At 47.5% G+C, this 15,504-nt stretch overlaps 1 protein-coding gene across 2 annotated transcripts; it reads left to right on the forward strand.

Moving 5' to 3' along the window:
* Positions 1-1,777: 1,777 nt before the first annotated feature.
* Positions 1,778-14,191, forward strand: Mon1b (MON1 vesicular trafficking associated B). 2 transcript variants are annotated; one of them, XM_077793230.1, is made up of 7 exons: positions 1,778-2,050; positions 2,262-2,422; positions 4,378-4,716; positions 5,245-6,064; positions 6,200-6,347; positions 8,645-8,734; positions 9,836-14,191. In XM_077793230.1, the coding sequence occupies exons 2-7, from the start codon at positions 2,272-2,274 to the stop codon at positions 10,085-10,087; spliced, it is 1,800 nt and encodes a 599-aa protein (XP_077649356.1). In that variant the 5' UTR covers positions 1,778-2,050; positions 2,262-2,271; the 3' UTR covers positions 10,088-14,191. The 2 variants fall into 2 exon arrangements, with proteins under 2 accessions (XP_077649356.1, XP_026248793.1); XM_026393008.2 differs by lacking the exon at positions 9,836-14,191 and having other exon boundaries at positions 8,645-9,018.
* Positions 14,192-15,504: the final 1,313 nt, after the last annotated feature.

The following is a 15,504-nucleotide window of genomic DNA, read 5'->3' on the forward strand; positions in this document are numbered from 1 at the left end:
TTGTGTATTTCTAAATTTATTAGGTCAATATATCTCATACATACATAAACTTATATATTGCTTATATTAAAGTACTGTCTATATTTCTTACTACTTATCTATTGCCTGGTGTATACAAGTTTTATGATGCCATATTATTGGCATTCGTTGTCCTAAATATAATGTAGTTAATTATAACTGTACTAAAGTCTTTCGCTTAGCAATTGCTGAAAGTAGGCTAAGAGCACCTTCACTCCAGGATAAGCAATCATTAGACGGAGAGGTCAACAATGTCATGTCACTGTTTCACCAGTAGGGAAGCTGAGGTCCAGGGCACTTAGGGTAACACGTCCAGGGAGCTTCAGTTTGGAAGCGGCCTCAGAGCCTTTCGAATCCTAGGTTTCCACGTTTCTCCGTTTCTCGGTGGTCCCTTTTCCACACCTTCTCTATCACTTCCTCCCAAACTTATCACAGGAAGTGACCACCTACTCGCCAGGCCTAGGACCAGCCCCAGGTGAGTGCCTGCCTGCCTGCCCTCCTGCAGCACAGCCTCGAGGTGGATCAGGGCCAGGAGGATTCTTCCTGGCAGGCCCTCCTGGGAGGGAATCCTGAGGGAAGATGGAGCTGGGGGCTTCGTTTCGCAGAGCTCGGGGTTGGGTGCCACTCACCTGGCTAGAGGGACGCCAGAAAACAAAAGCTAGTAATTTGGCGGGCGACAAAGAGATGCAGAGATACGGATTAAAGAGTCACCCAGAGAAGTGGCACGGGGTGTCCCAGGGAGAGACATAGAGACCCAAAGCAAGCGAGACCCACGCCTAAAGCAGGCGCGTCTGCATCCACCCTCAAAATGCAAACACCGAAAATTTTTGAATTGGTTCGTCTTGTCCTGGACGCCTGGGTCCCCCGCAGCCTTCGGGATGCGACTCTTGGTAATTCCCAGGATGAAGTCGCATCCTACCTCGGTCTCCACTAAACTAGTGTGGATTCTCTAGGGGCGGGTCCCATCCGAGGCACCGCCCCCGTCCAGCCGACCAATAGAGGCGCGTAGAGACGGGCGCGGCACGGTCCCCAGCCAACGAGGAGGCAGACGCCCCTTGAGGCCACGCCCACAAAACGCCCCCTTTAGGTCTGGGCGCCTAATCTGCTCGGCTCCGCGTGCGGCTCCTGTCTTCACCAGTGTGGTAAGCACCCACTTTTGCGGGTCTGAACGAGTCCTGCGCTTTGCTTTCGCAACCCCATTCTCTGGAACCACGAGAATGTTTGTGAGTTGCAGACGGAGGCCGCTGAAGCCCTGGATTGGCTAATGACAGAGATACTGGAGGGTCCGAGTCCTAAAGGCTGATCTGACTGTGCGCAGCACTCCGATTAGAAGCGGCGAATGTCCATCAAGCATCCATGCCCTGCCACTCCCTTTCTGGAAGGACAGAAATTGAAGTTTCCTGAATTCTGAGAGAACACGTTGGTTGGTCCGGCACTGTATCCTAATGGAGACCGTGGATTGGGTCTTAGGAGATGCAAAATACGAGTAAAGAGAGAAACCGGCAGGAGCCTCCCGTTACGTTCAGAGACGTCAGTCAAGGGATAGGCGAGTACAAACGCCAGTCAACACAGTTCTTGTGAGGGTACCACCCGAACCGGGCGGAAGGGAGAGAAAGAACTCTTTTCGATTGGGCCACAAGGCAGGGAGTCCCGCCCTCTGTGCTCCACGATTGGTTAAGCTCAAGCCGTGCCCCTCACGTCGGCAGCCAACAGTTTGACAAGTGGGCAGCTCTTGCCCCACTTGCCGCTTCCGCCGGGTTAGTGGGAAGGAGTCCGAAAGGGGCTCACTGGGTTCCTGACCAAGTCCGACGTAGATCCGGGAGACGCGCGCTCTCTGAACGGTGAGGGAACGCTAATCGGCGGCGAGAAAGAGGCCCCACGGGGAAAGAATGAAGTTCTGCAATCGGAAGCGTCTTCCGTGAGGCGTGGCTTCCGGAAGTGTGGCGAACCCTCAGCAGCACCCGGAAGTGTGATGCTGCTGCTGCTCCGGGAAGTGTCGGTGTCCGGCGGGGGAGATTCAGGGTTGAAACAGGTGTTTACGCATCTTTGTTTCCTACCGCCCAGCAGTCTCCCTCTATGGAAAGTGTTGGAGGGTGCAAGTATTTGGTCCTGGTTTGAATGTCTGTCTCATCCTGTTGGAAACACGGGAAACAAGTGCTCGGGATGTGTGCAGGGGGCCTGGCTCTGTAAAAGATTCTAAGTTTCCTTTGCTGCCCGTCACCCTTGATTCCCCTCCCCTCCAGGGATGTGCAGATGGAGGCCGGAGGGGACACTGCTGCCCCATCCCCCGGGGCCGAGGAAGGCTTGGAGGACCTGCCGTTCCCCAGTGAAGAGACTGGAGACAGTGGAGGGATTCACAAGGCTGTGCCCGATCCCGGAGACGACGGGGACCTGGAGGAAACAGGTGTGCCCTCCCCTCGCTGGGGTCTTGGGAGAACTCCCAAGGGATTGTCATTGTTGGACAGGGGAAGGGAGGATCTTTTGGAGACCTGTGAGGAGTCTTGGGACTCAGGAAAGTAGCCTGAACCATAACCTGTTCAGTAGGAGGGCACAGTTGGCTCACTGGTGTAATTTGACTCATCGAGAAATAACAAGGAAGTTAGTGGGTATCAGCTGACATTCACTGAGTGCTATCCTGTGGGCTGGGGCAGATGCATCCTCTTATGTGAGATAAGGAAGGATGAGAGAAATTTGGGGTATGATGAGGGACTGTCCCAGTTTGTCCAGCAATTTCTCCATTTTAGCATTGGAAGGCCCTTAACCTGAGAAACTTCTCAGTTCTGGGGAAATCAGAATGTATTCAGTGTGCTTTTATGTCATTGAGGATTCAAGAACAGTACAGTTGTGGTCCAAGAGGGTCTTGGGACTTTAGGGTGTTTTGGCCAATGAATTTGTAAAAGAAAGTCAACAGGGTCAAAGGAAAGACTATTTAGAAGCTAAAGATTGGGGGAGGTAGGGTGTTAAGTCATTGCAGTGGGAAAGGGATTAATGAGTGTCTATGGGTACTCAAGAGTATTTATGTCATTGAAGGACCAATAGAAGGTTGTTGAGGGAAGTCTTTAAAGAATCAATGACATCAAGTAATAGTGATGATTAGTAGGGAAGGGGGAGTCAGTGAAATTATGTGGAAAATTGGGATCAATAGGGGGAATATTTTGAAAACAGATGTTAGTGGATGTGTAAAGGTATCATTGAGGAATCAATAGTAGTCATTGAGGAATCTTTTCTCATAGATCACCTTGTAATTAGTTGATGTTAATAGAGTCTTTAGGAAGAAATAGCAGGCATCACTGAGAAAAAAATTGTGGGGTTGTTTAAGACTTAGAAATTATTGGCAGGTAATGGCAATTATTGGGAGGGAGTAGTTGGTATTTGGAGTTTGGGGAGTACTGGCATATGTTACTGAGAGGATATAAATTCACTGGATTTTACGGAAAAAAAATGCAGAGACGTAGTTGCAACTGGACAATAGTGACTGTCATTGGGTGAATTAGTAGACATCTATGAGAATCAGTGGGTGTGGCAGGGAAACAGTGATTGTGGTATTTAGTGAATGCAAATGATGGGCATGGGGAAGGGCAGAGGAGGTCATGAAAGTCCTATATGTTATTGGAGGTTAACCATGGTCTTTAGTGGAATGCAGGGAGTAGACATGGAGTAAAACAAATTGTGGGTCGGGGCAGCCATTAAAGATGTTAGGGATAATACTGTGGTATTATTGGGCTGTGAGTGGATCTCAATGGAATTAAACAGGAGGGAATGGGGGTTAGTGGGTGTTAATGGCAACTAACCACCAGCAGAATTAATGAATATTACTGGGACTGTAATTGGTTGATCAGGAGAGTTGACAGGGGTCATTAGGAATCAGCGGACATCAGTCAGCAGGCTAGGGGAGTTAGACGGTAGGGAGCATAGGTATTATGGATGGTAATGGTGGCCGTTGAAGGATGAGTAGATACCAAGAAAATAAATAAAGCTTCATAGGAATTAATGGGGGATCGTGTAAAATGAGAATATTAATGATCAGAGACAGTGGGGTGCTCAGAAGACTTGAGAATGGTGGTTGTTGAAAGAAGAGTAACTGGTCTGCAGGGGCATAGAGGGGCCCGTGACAGTGACAGCATATTAGGTTATTCCAGTTGTGGGGGATCACTGGAACCTCCATGCTGGAAGACATCTTTAGGGAGATCCGATCTCTGGGAGTCACTGAGCAGGGGAAGGGCATCAAGGGAGATACTCAGAGGTCTTGGCCTTCAGGGGCTGCTGTGGGACTGGGACTGGTGAGGATTCGGTGGGTTTTGGGGAACCTGGGTTAGTTGGAGTCCACAAGCAGATGACCCACCAGGGGCTTCCTTTCAGGATCCAAGGCCGAGGACCAGTCACCCAGCCTCCTGTCACAACTGCCCCAGTCAGAGGCCCCATCCAGTACCAGTGAGCACTGGAGTCCTGCAGCCTCCGACAGTAGTCCCATTCATGGCCCGGAGAGTGACTCCAGTGGCGGGGACCCCAGTGGCGGGGACCCCAGTGACGAGGACTGGCGCAGCCAGCGGAAGCATGTGTTTGTGCTGAGTGAGGCTGGCAAGCCCATCTACTCACGGTACGGTAGTGTGGAGGCGCTGTCGGCTACAATGGGCGTGATGACAGCCCTCGTGTCCTTCGTGCAGAGTGCTGGAGATTCCATCCGCGCCATCTATGCTGGTGAGCCAGGGGGTGGGAAGCAGGATGGGAGGCAGCCACTGGGAATGTGGCTGGCTGGCTGGAGTCTGTCTGACCAGCCCTGGGCAGATCTGTCTCTGCCTACCTGAGGCTCTGTCCAGACCGGCAGGGTCTGGCTGTCAGAGGTCCATCTCTCAGGCCTGCTGGCTTCTGAGTAACTGATCCGCTGGGCTCTGAGTGATTCAGGAATACCCTCTTGTGGCCTGAGGGCATGGTGTGGGGACTGAGGCTGGGTGTCCTGCCTTCATGCGGCTTCTTGCTCCATTTCATCTCCCACTGCCCACTTGGTGCTGTGTTCTCACCTCCTCATCCCTTGACATCCCATCACATTTCTACAAAGGTCCAATGTTCCCGGCTCATACTTGTCCCAGCAGGTGTCTGCAGAGCAGTGGTGGGGACTTGGGCCTGGTGTTGTGTGCTGGGGTGAGGGGGCAGAAGAGCTCCGCCCCACCCCCAGTCAGTCCTGATACAACTCTACCCCTCGCCCTGTCCCTTCCCTTCCTTCCCCAGAGGACCACAAGCTGGTGTTCCTACAGCAGGGCCCGCTGCTGCTGGTGGCCGTGTCCAGGACTCCTCAGTCAGCAGCGCAGCTGCGGAGGGAGCTCCTGGCTGTGCACGCCCAGATCGTGAGCACTCTGACACGAGCAAGTGTGGCCCGCATCTTTGCACACAAGCAGAACTATGACCTCCGCCGCCTGCTGGCTGGCTCGGAGCGGACTCTGGACCGGCTTTTGGACAGTGTGGAACGGGACCCGGGTGCCCTGCTGCTAGGGGCCGTGCGCTGCGTGCCCCTTGCCCGCCCATTACGGGAAGCCCTGGGTGCCCTGCTGAGGCGCTGCACAGCACCCGGGCTGGCACTGTCAGTGCTGGCAGTTGGGGGCCGGCTGATAACAGCTGCCCAGGAGCGCAATGTGCTGGCTGAGTGCCGACTGGACCCTGCAGACCTGCAGTTGCTGCTGGACTGGGTGGGTGCACCAGCCTTTGCGGCAGGTGAGGCCTGGGCACCTGTATGCCTGCCCCGCTTTAACCCCGATGGTTTCTTCTATGCCTATGTGGCCCGACTGGATGCCATGCCCGTCTGCCTGCTGCTGCTGGGCACCCACCGTGAAGCCTTCCATGCCATGGCCGCCTGCCGGCGCCTGGTGGAAGATGGAATGCGGGCCCTCGGTGCCCTGCGTGCCCTTGGGGAACCTGCCAGCCTCTCTAATGCCCCAGCAGCCAATGCCCCTGCCTACAGTGTGCAGGCTGTGGGGGCACCTGGTCTCCGGCACTTCCTTTATAAGCCACTGGACATCCCTGACCACCACCGCCAGCTGCCCCAGTTTACCAGGTGGGCCCTGACCCTGTGGGTGGTTGGCCGGGTGGGACAGTTTGTCCAACAAGGATGGTCAGCCTAAGAGAGGAGACGGGCCAGCCAAGAAGGCCCTCCACTCACCTTGCCCTCCACCTCCCTCCCCCATGGCAGCCCGGAGCTGGAGGCCCCATACAGCAGAGAGGAGGAGCGGCAGCGGCTGTCGGACCTGTACCACCGCCTGCACGCCCGCCTGCATAGCACCTCCCGACCCCTGCGCCTCATTTACCACGTGGCTGAGAAGGAGACGCTGCTGGCCTGGGTGAGTTGTGAGTGAGCTAATGTCCCACTTGAAGGCTCCTTGCCCTCCAGTGCACTAGACCTTTTCCTGGGCTCTGCCTCTGTCTGTAACACTGTCCCCACCATCACACACATCTCCGAACTGCAGATGGATTTACCACGGTGTGCAATCCCATGTTAGCCCCACTGTTCTACCTATTGTCCCCCATTAGCAACCAGTCCAGTATCCTGACTTGCAGGAGACCCCATTACCATCACTGAGCCCCCGAGTCCCCACTTTCCACCACTGCAGTTTTGGTTTCTTGAGTCCCCAGCACACCTCAGTCCCATGCTGGGCCCTCTATCTGGTTTCCTTCCCTGGGCTCCTTCCTGCCTCACTTCTTTGGGGAGGCCAGTCAAGGAAACCCCATTGGAAATGGCATGTCCCCCAGGCTCTGACATTTGTTAAATAATTTATTGCAAATCTGTTGTGTATTAGGCATTGTTTTAGGCAGAGGATTTTAATTTTAAATTTTTTTAAAAATTTCATTTTCAAGTAATTTTAGGCATAGTTGGAAGTTGAAGTTGACAAAAATAATACAAAGACGTAACATGAAGAAACCCTTTTCCTAGTGTCACCAAAGATTACCATCTAATAAAGCCACAGTAACTTATCAAAAGCAGGAAGTTAACATTGGTTCAATAACAGTTGATCCATAGACTTGGTTCAGATTCTACCAAGTCTCCCATTGACGTCTTTTTACTGGTCTAGAATCCAGTCTAGGATCATACGTTGAACCTGTTTATTATGTTTCTCTGGTCACATTCTAGAACTGTTCCCAGTCTTTCCTGCCTCATGACCTTAACACTTTTGAAGAAATGTAGCTTGTAAAATGTCCCTCAACTTGGGTTTTTTATCATGAGTAAGTTGAGGCCAAACTTTTTGAGTAAGAATCCCACAGAGGTGATGTGCCCTTTTCTGCATTGTCTTAAGGGATTGTGATGCCGGTTTGTCCCTGTTTTTGTTGATATTGACTTTGATTACCTAGTTAAGAGGGTGTCGCCACATTTATCCATGATAAAGTTAATATTTTCCCCTCTGTAATTAGTAAATATCTGTGGCATTCATGCCAGTGTCTTCTTTTTCATTATAATTTTACCACTAATTTTAATACCCGCTAATGATTCTACTTTGCAGTAGTCATTAGTCTAGTGTTTGCCCAATGGTGCCTTTTCTAACCCCACCACCCTTTCTAGGTTAAAGAAGAACTTTTCTTTGTTCCATTCATTGAATTTTTAATTATATATTAATATAGTCTCATGAGGTTTTTCTTTAATTTTCAGTGGCTAATCTGTTTTCCTAGCATTTATTTTGGTGCTGAAATTGTCTGATTTAGCCAGTGGGACCCCTGATTTAGCTAGGCTGATGCCCGTGTCTCCTGCCATGTCTTGTCTGCTGTGAGCTCTGCTTACTTGACTCTGCACCAGGCCTGGATTCATCCATTTTTCCAAGATTAAAGTGAACATTTATACATTTTAATGGAGATTGGCATTTAAAAACCAAGATAGGGGAGGCCCAGTATTTAAAATCAGGTGGTCAGAGGAGGTCTGCTGAGGAGATGGCCCTCAAGTGGAGAGAAGTAGCAAGCCATGTGGTGTCTGGAGGAAGAGCACACCTAGCAGAGCGAGAGCATTCTTCCAGTTCTTTGCGGTGGGGCTGGGCCTGCCTGTGTTTAAGGAACAGCAAGGAAAGGCCAAGGTGGCTGAGACATGGGACAGATGGAGCCATGCGAGAGCGGTGGAATGACACAGAAAAGGTGCTAGTGATATGGTGGGGTCAGATCTCAGGCTATTGTGCAGATTAGAGTGAGTTCCTCTTTATATCATGCCCAGGCCTTAAATGATGAAAACATAGCAGTGTGGAACTTAAAACAAGACCTGCTAAATAATAATTGCTCACTGAGTATTAAGCACGGTTGTTAATATTATCTCCAGTCCACAGATAAGCAAATCAAGGGCCAGAGAATAAACCACATACCCGCCGAGACAGACAGACACACACACACTCTTACACACACACACACACACACACCAATAGCCAGCATCCCTGTTAAAGCCTCTAGTTCCAGCTGACCCCTAGACCCAACTGAGAACCCTTGACCCACCTATGACATAGTAAGATCAGGTTACCCGCCTTAGCCGAGTGTTCAGGGAGTACCAGGTAGGAATTGTTGCCAGATACTTCTAAGCTACAGGAGGTAAACCTGGGGCTGGGTTTGGGTGGGTAGGATTATCCACGGCCAACTGCGCCTTTGATTCTGTCTCCTTTCAAACCCCCAGGTGACCTCCAAATTTGAGCTCTATACCTGCCTCAGCCCCCTGGTGACAAAGGCAGGTGCCATCTTGGTAGTGACCAAACTTCTGCGCTGGGTGAGGAAAGAAGAGGACCGGCTCTTCATTCGTTACCCACCTAAGTATTCCACACCCCCAGCCACCTCTACGGACCAAGCTCCCCATAATGGCTTATTCACTGGACTCTGAATGGTGGTGCTCCCAGACTGCTGAGAGTGACCATCTTGGGTCTCTGACCTAGAAGTGTGGGTGGATCGGTTGTCTTTGGCTGCTCCCTGTCTCCCTGGGCAGGCAGGCAAGATCCAAGGACTGCCCACAAATGGGAGACGAGTGACAGCAGCCAGAGATACAGGCTGCTCTTCCAGCCCTGGGAAAAGGCTCTGCCCACCCTCTGCCTCACCTCCCCCAGCCTCTGTCAGGGGCTGTCCCCTTAAACCTCTTCCTAAATCTGTCTCCTCATTGGACTGTCAGTTCTGAGTGTCCAGGGCAGCCAGGATTTCTGGGGTGGCCCAAAGGAGCTCTAGAACTGGGAATAAAGGGTCAGCCTGTACCTGGAACTGACCTGAAGGGTGTTTTAAAGAGAAAAAAAAAAAAAAAAAAAAAACTGTACGTAAAAGGCTTAAAACCAAGCCCCTAAGGATACTCCTTTGCCCTTCATGTATTTGTGTTCATTTGTACCCTACCAGAAAGTAAGCTACTTTGGTCTACATTGACTGCTTCTAATAATTATGAGAAGGTAGCCTCCCTTGAAAAAGAGGACATGTAGTGCCTGGTCTCAGACAGTGGCCAGGATCAGGAATTTTTTGCATAGGAGGTGCCCTTAGTGTCTAAGGCTCGTTGTACTTCTCTATGAAATGGTCATAACTTTGTCTCATAGGCTATTTAATGAAGTTTTGCAACTAGAACGGGATTCAAACTCTTATGGCACATACGTATTTATCCCAGACTTTGGCAACCTGCCACAACAAAAGCATCCTGAATAGAGACCTCCTTGGTTTGTGTGTGGTTCCCGTCCTCCCCACCCTCCCTCCCTCCCTTCCTAACCGCCGGTGCCCTAGTCCTGCTCCTGTTGAACCTGTTACTGCCTCGCAGTGGTGCGCATGCGTGCTAACTGTCCGGCAGGAGCGCCCGGTACCGTGCGCCTGCTCAAAGCCAATACTCGTTGTTCCTCCACCCCAGGTCAACGGATGGAGTGAATGTGCCAGGTCCCAAGCGAACTGCCCTTCGCCCTCACGTGGGTGTTATTTTTTTAACTTATCGTCGACCCAGGTGCACAAACAAACCCCGCGTTGGAAAATGGCAGAGAAGCTGGGTTCTCTGAGCGAAGAGCCCGAAGCGCAGGAGCCCGCTGGAGGTAGCGTGAGGGTCCACGGTGGGCGCCTGCGGCCAGGGCTGCAGGGAGGGGCTCGGACCCTCGACAGTAACGACTAGGGTAGCAGTAGTTTAAAAATGAAATTTTAAACCTTTTATTATTGAAAGAAAGCCGTTGCACACCGTGGCATTAAGTAACATGCACAGTCTCTTCACCCAGATTAACTCTCGTCAACTTTGTTAAACATGTTGCTTAGGTGTTTTGTAGTAAGTAATTCGGTGTGCATATCTTCAAACAAAACCGGGAAGGGATGTTCTAGCAAAACTCACCCAGCTGTTGCCACCTCTAAGAAAATTAGCTTATTCTCCAGTGTCATTATTTCATACCAAGCCTAGATCGCATTTTACAAAAATTCTTAAATCTCCTAATGAGAGTGGCTTTTCCACAGCTTTTCTCAAATTGGCTTTGAGTTAATCATAATAGCTCATCCAGAGTAGTGATCGGGAGGTGGCATGGCCCGGGGACTCTTGGAAATTACAATCTAGCCAAAAGGAAGGGGGAAAAAAACAAACAAACAAACAAAAAAACTTCCCAGGGCTTAAGTAATGTACTAAGATGCTGCTAGTGATTTTGTGTTAAAGAAATTTTCAGAATGTACCAAAGTCAAGAAAAAGAGCATGATGAACGCCTTAGTACCTGTCACTCTGCTTCACGGGTCTGAGTTCCAGCTTTCCTCTATCTCTAACTCCCCTTCCTGCACACCCTTCACCCCTCTGTATGAATAAGCACATCAGGCTGCAACTTACAAGACTCACCTATGCAGACATCAAAATGATGATGATCTTCTTGTCTATTATCTGTCCTAGGATGTGAGCCTCATGAGAACCGAGACTGGTCCTTGCTGTTTTCTAGCACCTGAAACAATGTTTGGCACATAGTTGGTGCTCAGTAATTTTTTAATTGTGTGAATAATGAAATAATTTGAATACAGATTATTGTCTTAGATTAGTCCAGCTTTCAAAAAAAAGGATAGAAATAAGGCAGATGCAAATAGATCCCATTTATTAGGCTTTTAATATCGAGGCCACTGATTTTTTAAAAAATTTTTAATATCAACCTTTCAAATTCCTCAGTTAAAGTTATGATTAACTTCATCAGCAATGGAAAAAATTGAAAATCATCAAGTTACCATTTCTAACCCATCAAATTGGCTTTATAAAGGAAGGGATAATATCTGGCATTGATTACTCTGTGGAGATAACAGGCTTTCTTTTGCCTAAGAGGAGAACTGACCAGAAAGGTTTTGCTAGGGGCAGTTTGGCAGCATGTGTGTAGTATCATCTCAGTCACCATGCTAGGTTGATGTAGGAGAGGGGACAGCTGCATGAACCAGGAGTGGTCTTCAGAATGTCATTAATGGAGGCAAAATACAAGGAGTAATTCAGCAATTGCTAAATCTCGGTATGTTCATGTACATTGGGGGTGCCCGTAGGTGGGTTATTTTTTAAGAAGCGGAAAAAATAACTTCTAAATGGATATGATCATTGTTCATTGACAGTAAGCTCCAAAGGAAGTCATCATCACTAGTGAAGAGGGAGATGGTCAGGTATCGCCTTTAGTGTGTTAAACACAAGAAATGAAGAAAACATACAGCCCAGCTGGTAGCTCTGGACAGGGGACTAGGATTTGGGGATGGTTCAGAGCAGAGGCATTTCTGTGATCTATTGTTTTGTTTTTCTTTTCAAAAAATGTAGGTATTACTGTGTGATTCTAAAATACAAGGGGGAAAGAGGGAAAAGTGAATGGCATCTGAGGCTCATATACTAATACTGGATCAATATTAATATCCAGATTTCGATGGTCGTACTGTGGTTACTTGGTGGAGTCCTGTGTATATAGGAAGCATACACTGGAATATTAAAAGAGTGATGGACCAAATGACTGCGACTCGTGGTTCAGAAATACTCACAATGGGGAATCTGATAGAAGAGCAAATGGGAGCACTGTGGCCTGTTGTGACAACTTTTGTTACATGTGAAATTTATTTCAAAATAAAATGTTTCAAAGGGGATTCATACTTCACAGGCTGCTTCCTGCTGTCACATGCAACTTTTAAACATTTACAAGATGTTAGATTCCTTAAAAGATGGATATCTCTTTCTCTTGGCCTCATGTCTAGCACTAGAACATTGCAGGGAAGAAATACACAGGTGAGCTTTTGCAGAAATAGTTGCCAGAACCAGCTAGGAAAGACAGGGGACAATTGGGGGACATTATATGTGTCTGAGCATTATGTGATATTACATGATGATTTTTCACCTTTTTGGGTGTGATTTTAGGACTAGGGTTATTCTAGAAAATGTCTCAAAATTATGCCTGGGGATGAATGGCAAGGCGCCTGCGGCTTGCTTGAAGATACTTGAACACAAGGAAAGAAGCTGAAGCGAAAGTGGGTGAATAATCACACTTGTCAGCTCTGGGCCGTGAGCACCTTGGAGTCCACAATGGCGTCCTTGTTCTCATGTGCATTTGAAATTGCTCACAAAATCTTAAAACATTGACAAACACTTCTCCTTGTTACTTAAAGTAGTTTTGGTTTCCTTTCTAAAAATTAAGAATATTTTAATGATTAAAATGTCTCAAGAGGAGACTACCAGCTCAGTGTGATTGTATCTGGGCGGAGAGATGGAGGGCCAGGGAGAGAAGGGGGAGTGCCATTCTTAACTTCACGTATTTCTGTGGTGCATGAACTTTCTTAGAATGTTACTAGCAAGAACTGAACAGTTGAACTATCACTAAATTGCTGGCCATTTACTTCTGGGAAGGGGATGACTTGGAGAAGAGGCTCTTGGTGATAGGAGACTTTTAATTCCATGTTCTGCATTTGTTCATTATTTAAGTAGTTTACAAATTAAAATGCCCAATTAAACTAATTTATAAAAGATTTCAGGCCAGACCAAAGAATGTAAAGAAGGTGAAGGTAGAGATGCCATCAAACACTTCAACAAAATAAGCTCAGGTTACAAAACTCTGATTTACAATATGATTTTTAAACCACTAGAGAATTTCATCCTACAAATAGGCTGTAGTTAACTAAACCCCTAAGCAATCTTTAGGTCACTTCTTAATTTAGGATTTCAAATATTGAAGCAATAAACTCCTTGCCCATCATTCTTAACTATTTCCTTAAGATGTGTTCCTCAGAGTGGAATTTCTGATGCAGAGGAGATGAGGAAGTCCTTGATATTAACGCAAGATGTGGAATGAAACACCATTTCTGCCTATCAGATGGGCAAAAAAGGAACGGGGTTGAAAATTATAGTTGGCAGGTAAGAGTAGGGGGAAGGTTCCTTTGTGGGCCTCAAAAATGTGGAGGGCAAGTTCATAATATGAGCCAGTTTAAATATTAAGCATAACCTTTGTTGCCACAGGTGGCCTCTGCATCATGTTTTCGGGGTATCTAGTTAAATACACACAAATACAAACACAAAGAAGGATGTGCAGGGATGGTGTACTAGGTAAAATTGAGCTCCTCCCGAGCTTTATACCCACTAGAATCTCAAAATGTGGCCTTGAATGTAGGGTCTTTGCAGGTACAACTATTTGAGATGATAAGGTGTGTTATAATTCAATAAGAAGAAGGAAATATGGGCACAAAGATCTACACAGAGAGAATAGTATCTGGTGACAGACAAGGAGGGAAGGCCTGGTTTATGGTACTTTGTTCCAGCAGCTAAGAAAAGCAATATGGGTGGCCATTGTGGCACTGTGTGTAAATAACAAAAGGAGGGAAACAGCCTAGAAGTCCATCAGTAGGAGACTGCTCTTAAATTATGGTATATCCAGGCAGTGGAACATTATGTGGCCGCTAAAAATAATAAGATCACCAGTATACATTGTCAAATGAAAAAATACAAAATGTGTATAATCATGTAAAACTTACTACCATTTCCACAGAAAATGGAGTATATGTTTGATTATGAATTAAATGGCTTGTAACAGTTATGACCTCTGAGGTTGGGAGTAGGGGTTCCTAGAGTGTGAAGGAGAGAGGCATTTCACTAGATGCTGTTGTGGGAAAGCATTTCTGTGTTCACTTTTTTGCTACTGTACGTGTGTATGGGCTGCTTTTCTGCCTCATTTTCCTTGGGGAGAAATGGTCACTGGGTCTTGACCTTTTCTCATTGGTTTAAAGAATTTAAGATGTTTTGAAAGTGCTAATATTTTCCTGTGGGTTTTGTGGTTGTTGTTTAAAATTTAAAAGTAATAAAGTCTCCATGTTAAAATGTATACAGAAGTATATATGGTGAAAAGTGCCTTTGTTTCAGTCGGGATCCAAATAAGGCCTATTGGTTGAATGTTGATGGATACCTGCCTCAGTACAAGGTTTTCAACATAGAGTTTTCCTGATCCTTTATTTTCACAGTTTATTTGTTGAAGAAAACAGGTTTTCCTGCAGTTTCTCACAGCCTGCATGATAATGATAATGATGATAATGTCTCCAAAGGTGTCATTTATAATGTTCACCAGCCCTTTGTATTTCCTTTGAAGTAGTATTAAGATAAGGAAGCCTGGGGTGATTCCCTTTATTTTGTTTATTATAGGGGGGGAGATTCCCCTTTAGTAGTGTTATGTTCTCAAGAGGCTTATAACATCCCGTGGTTATTTTTACTAATGTTAGCAACCATGCATATCCTTGTCTGCCCGATTGCATTGGTTGACCTTCAGAATAACATTGAAGAGCAGCAGTAGCAAACACCCCCTGCTCTCATTCATGAGTTTCATTAAGAGAAAAGTGGTTATTAGAGATTCTGCTTCATCCAGCACACCCTTGAACTTCAGGGACAAAAGACAGGGGTACTATTGCAGGGGACCTGCTTTGTCTGGAAATGTGACCATCTGCGTAGCCTAGGCTTCCACCCAGAACTGTCCACAGAGCCCACAGGAACTTCCTTCCTCCCCTTCCAGATGGGCCTGGACCTTCCCTCCACCCCTTCTCTCTCTCCTTGAATCCTGTAATTCTAGTTTTCATCTCCACAGGGCAGGACAAGTCTTCAAAGAAGACGGGAGATTTGCTGGCAATCGTGAAGAAACTTCAAAAAGGTCTTGTGTCTAGGATCTAAACCTTGAATCATAAACATGCTTCCAACCCGGATCCCTTTACTCACAACCTTGAACCAAAAAGAGAGCCCCACACTCCAAAATTCAGGAAGTCTAAGAGAATGGAAAACCGACTCTGCTTACACACACACACACACACACACACACACACACACACACACACACACACCAGTCAGCCATTTCCTTGGGTGAGCAACAGCTGCTTTTAAGTTGTTAAGTATCTTTACAGAGACTTGAAAACAAATACATTCCTAGGCAAATATTCCTTTGTCTTCCCTTTGATGTACAAGCAGCAAGTGGCCATGTTGCAAAGGGCCTGGGGCCAGCTTGCAGGTACCCACATCAGGGTTGGAGCAGAGTGCTGGCGCTGGGGAGGCTGAGGTTAGACCCCAGCCCATTCTCAGCTTTGGATGCT

Source organism: Urocitellus parryii, chromosome 15 (assembly GCF_045843805.1).
Source record: "Urocitellus parryii isolate mUroPar1 chromosome 15, mUroPar1.hap1, whole genome shotgun sequence".
NCBI classification, from domain to species: domain Eukaryota; kingdom Metazoa; phylum Chordata; class Mammalia; order Rodentia; family Sciuridae; genus Urocitellus; species Urocitellus parryii.

Bases quoted from the DNA above. Each gene is read 5' to 3' on its own strand.
- Mon1b (XM_077793230.1), top strand. From the start codon at position 2,272: ATGGAGGCCGGAGGGGACACTGCTGCCCCATCCCCCGGGGCCGAGGAA. The intron at 6,348-8,644 runs GTGAGTTGTGAG...TCAAACCCCCAG, and splicing joins AGGAGACGCTGCTGGCCTGG to GTGACCTCCAAATTTGAGCT. The intron at 8,735-9,835 runs GTGAGGAAAGAA...CCTCCACCCCAG, and splicing joins TGACCAAACTTCTGCGCTGG to GTCAACGGATGGAGTGAATG.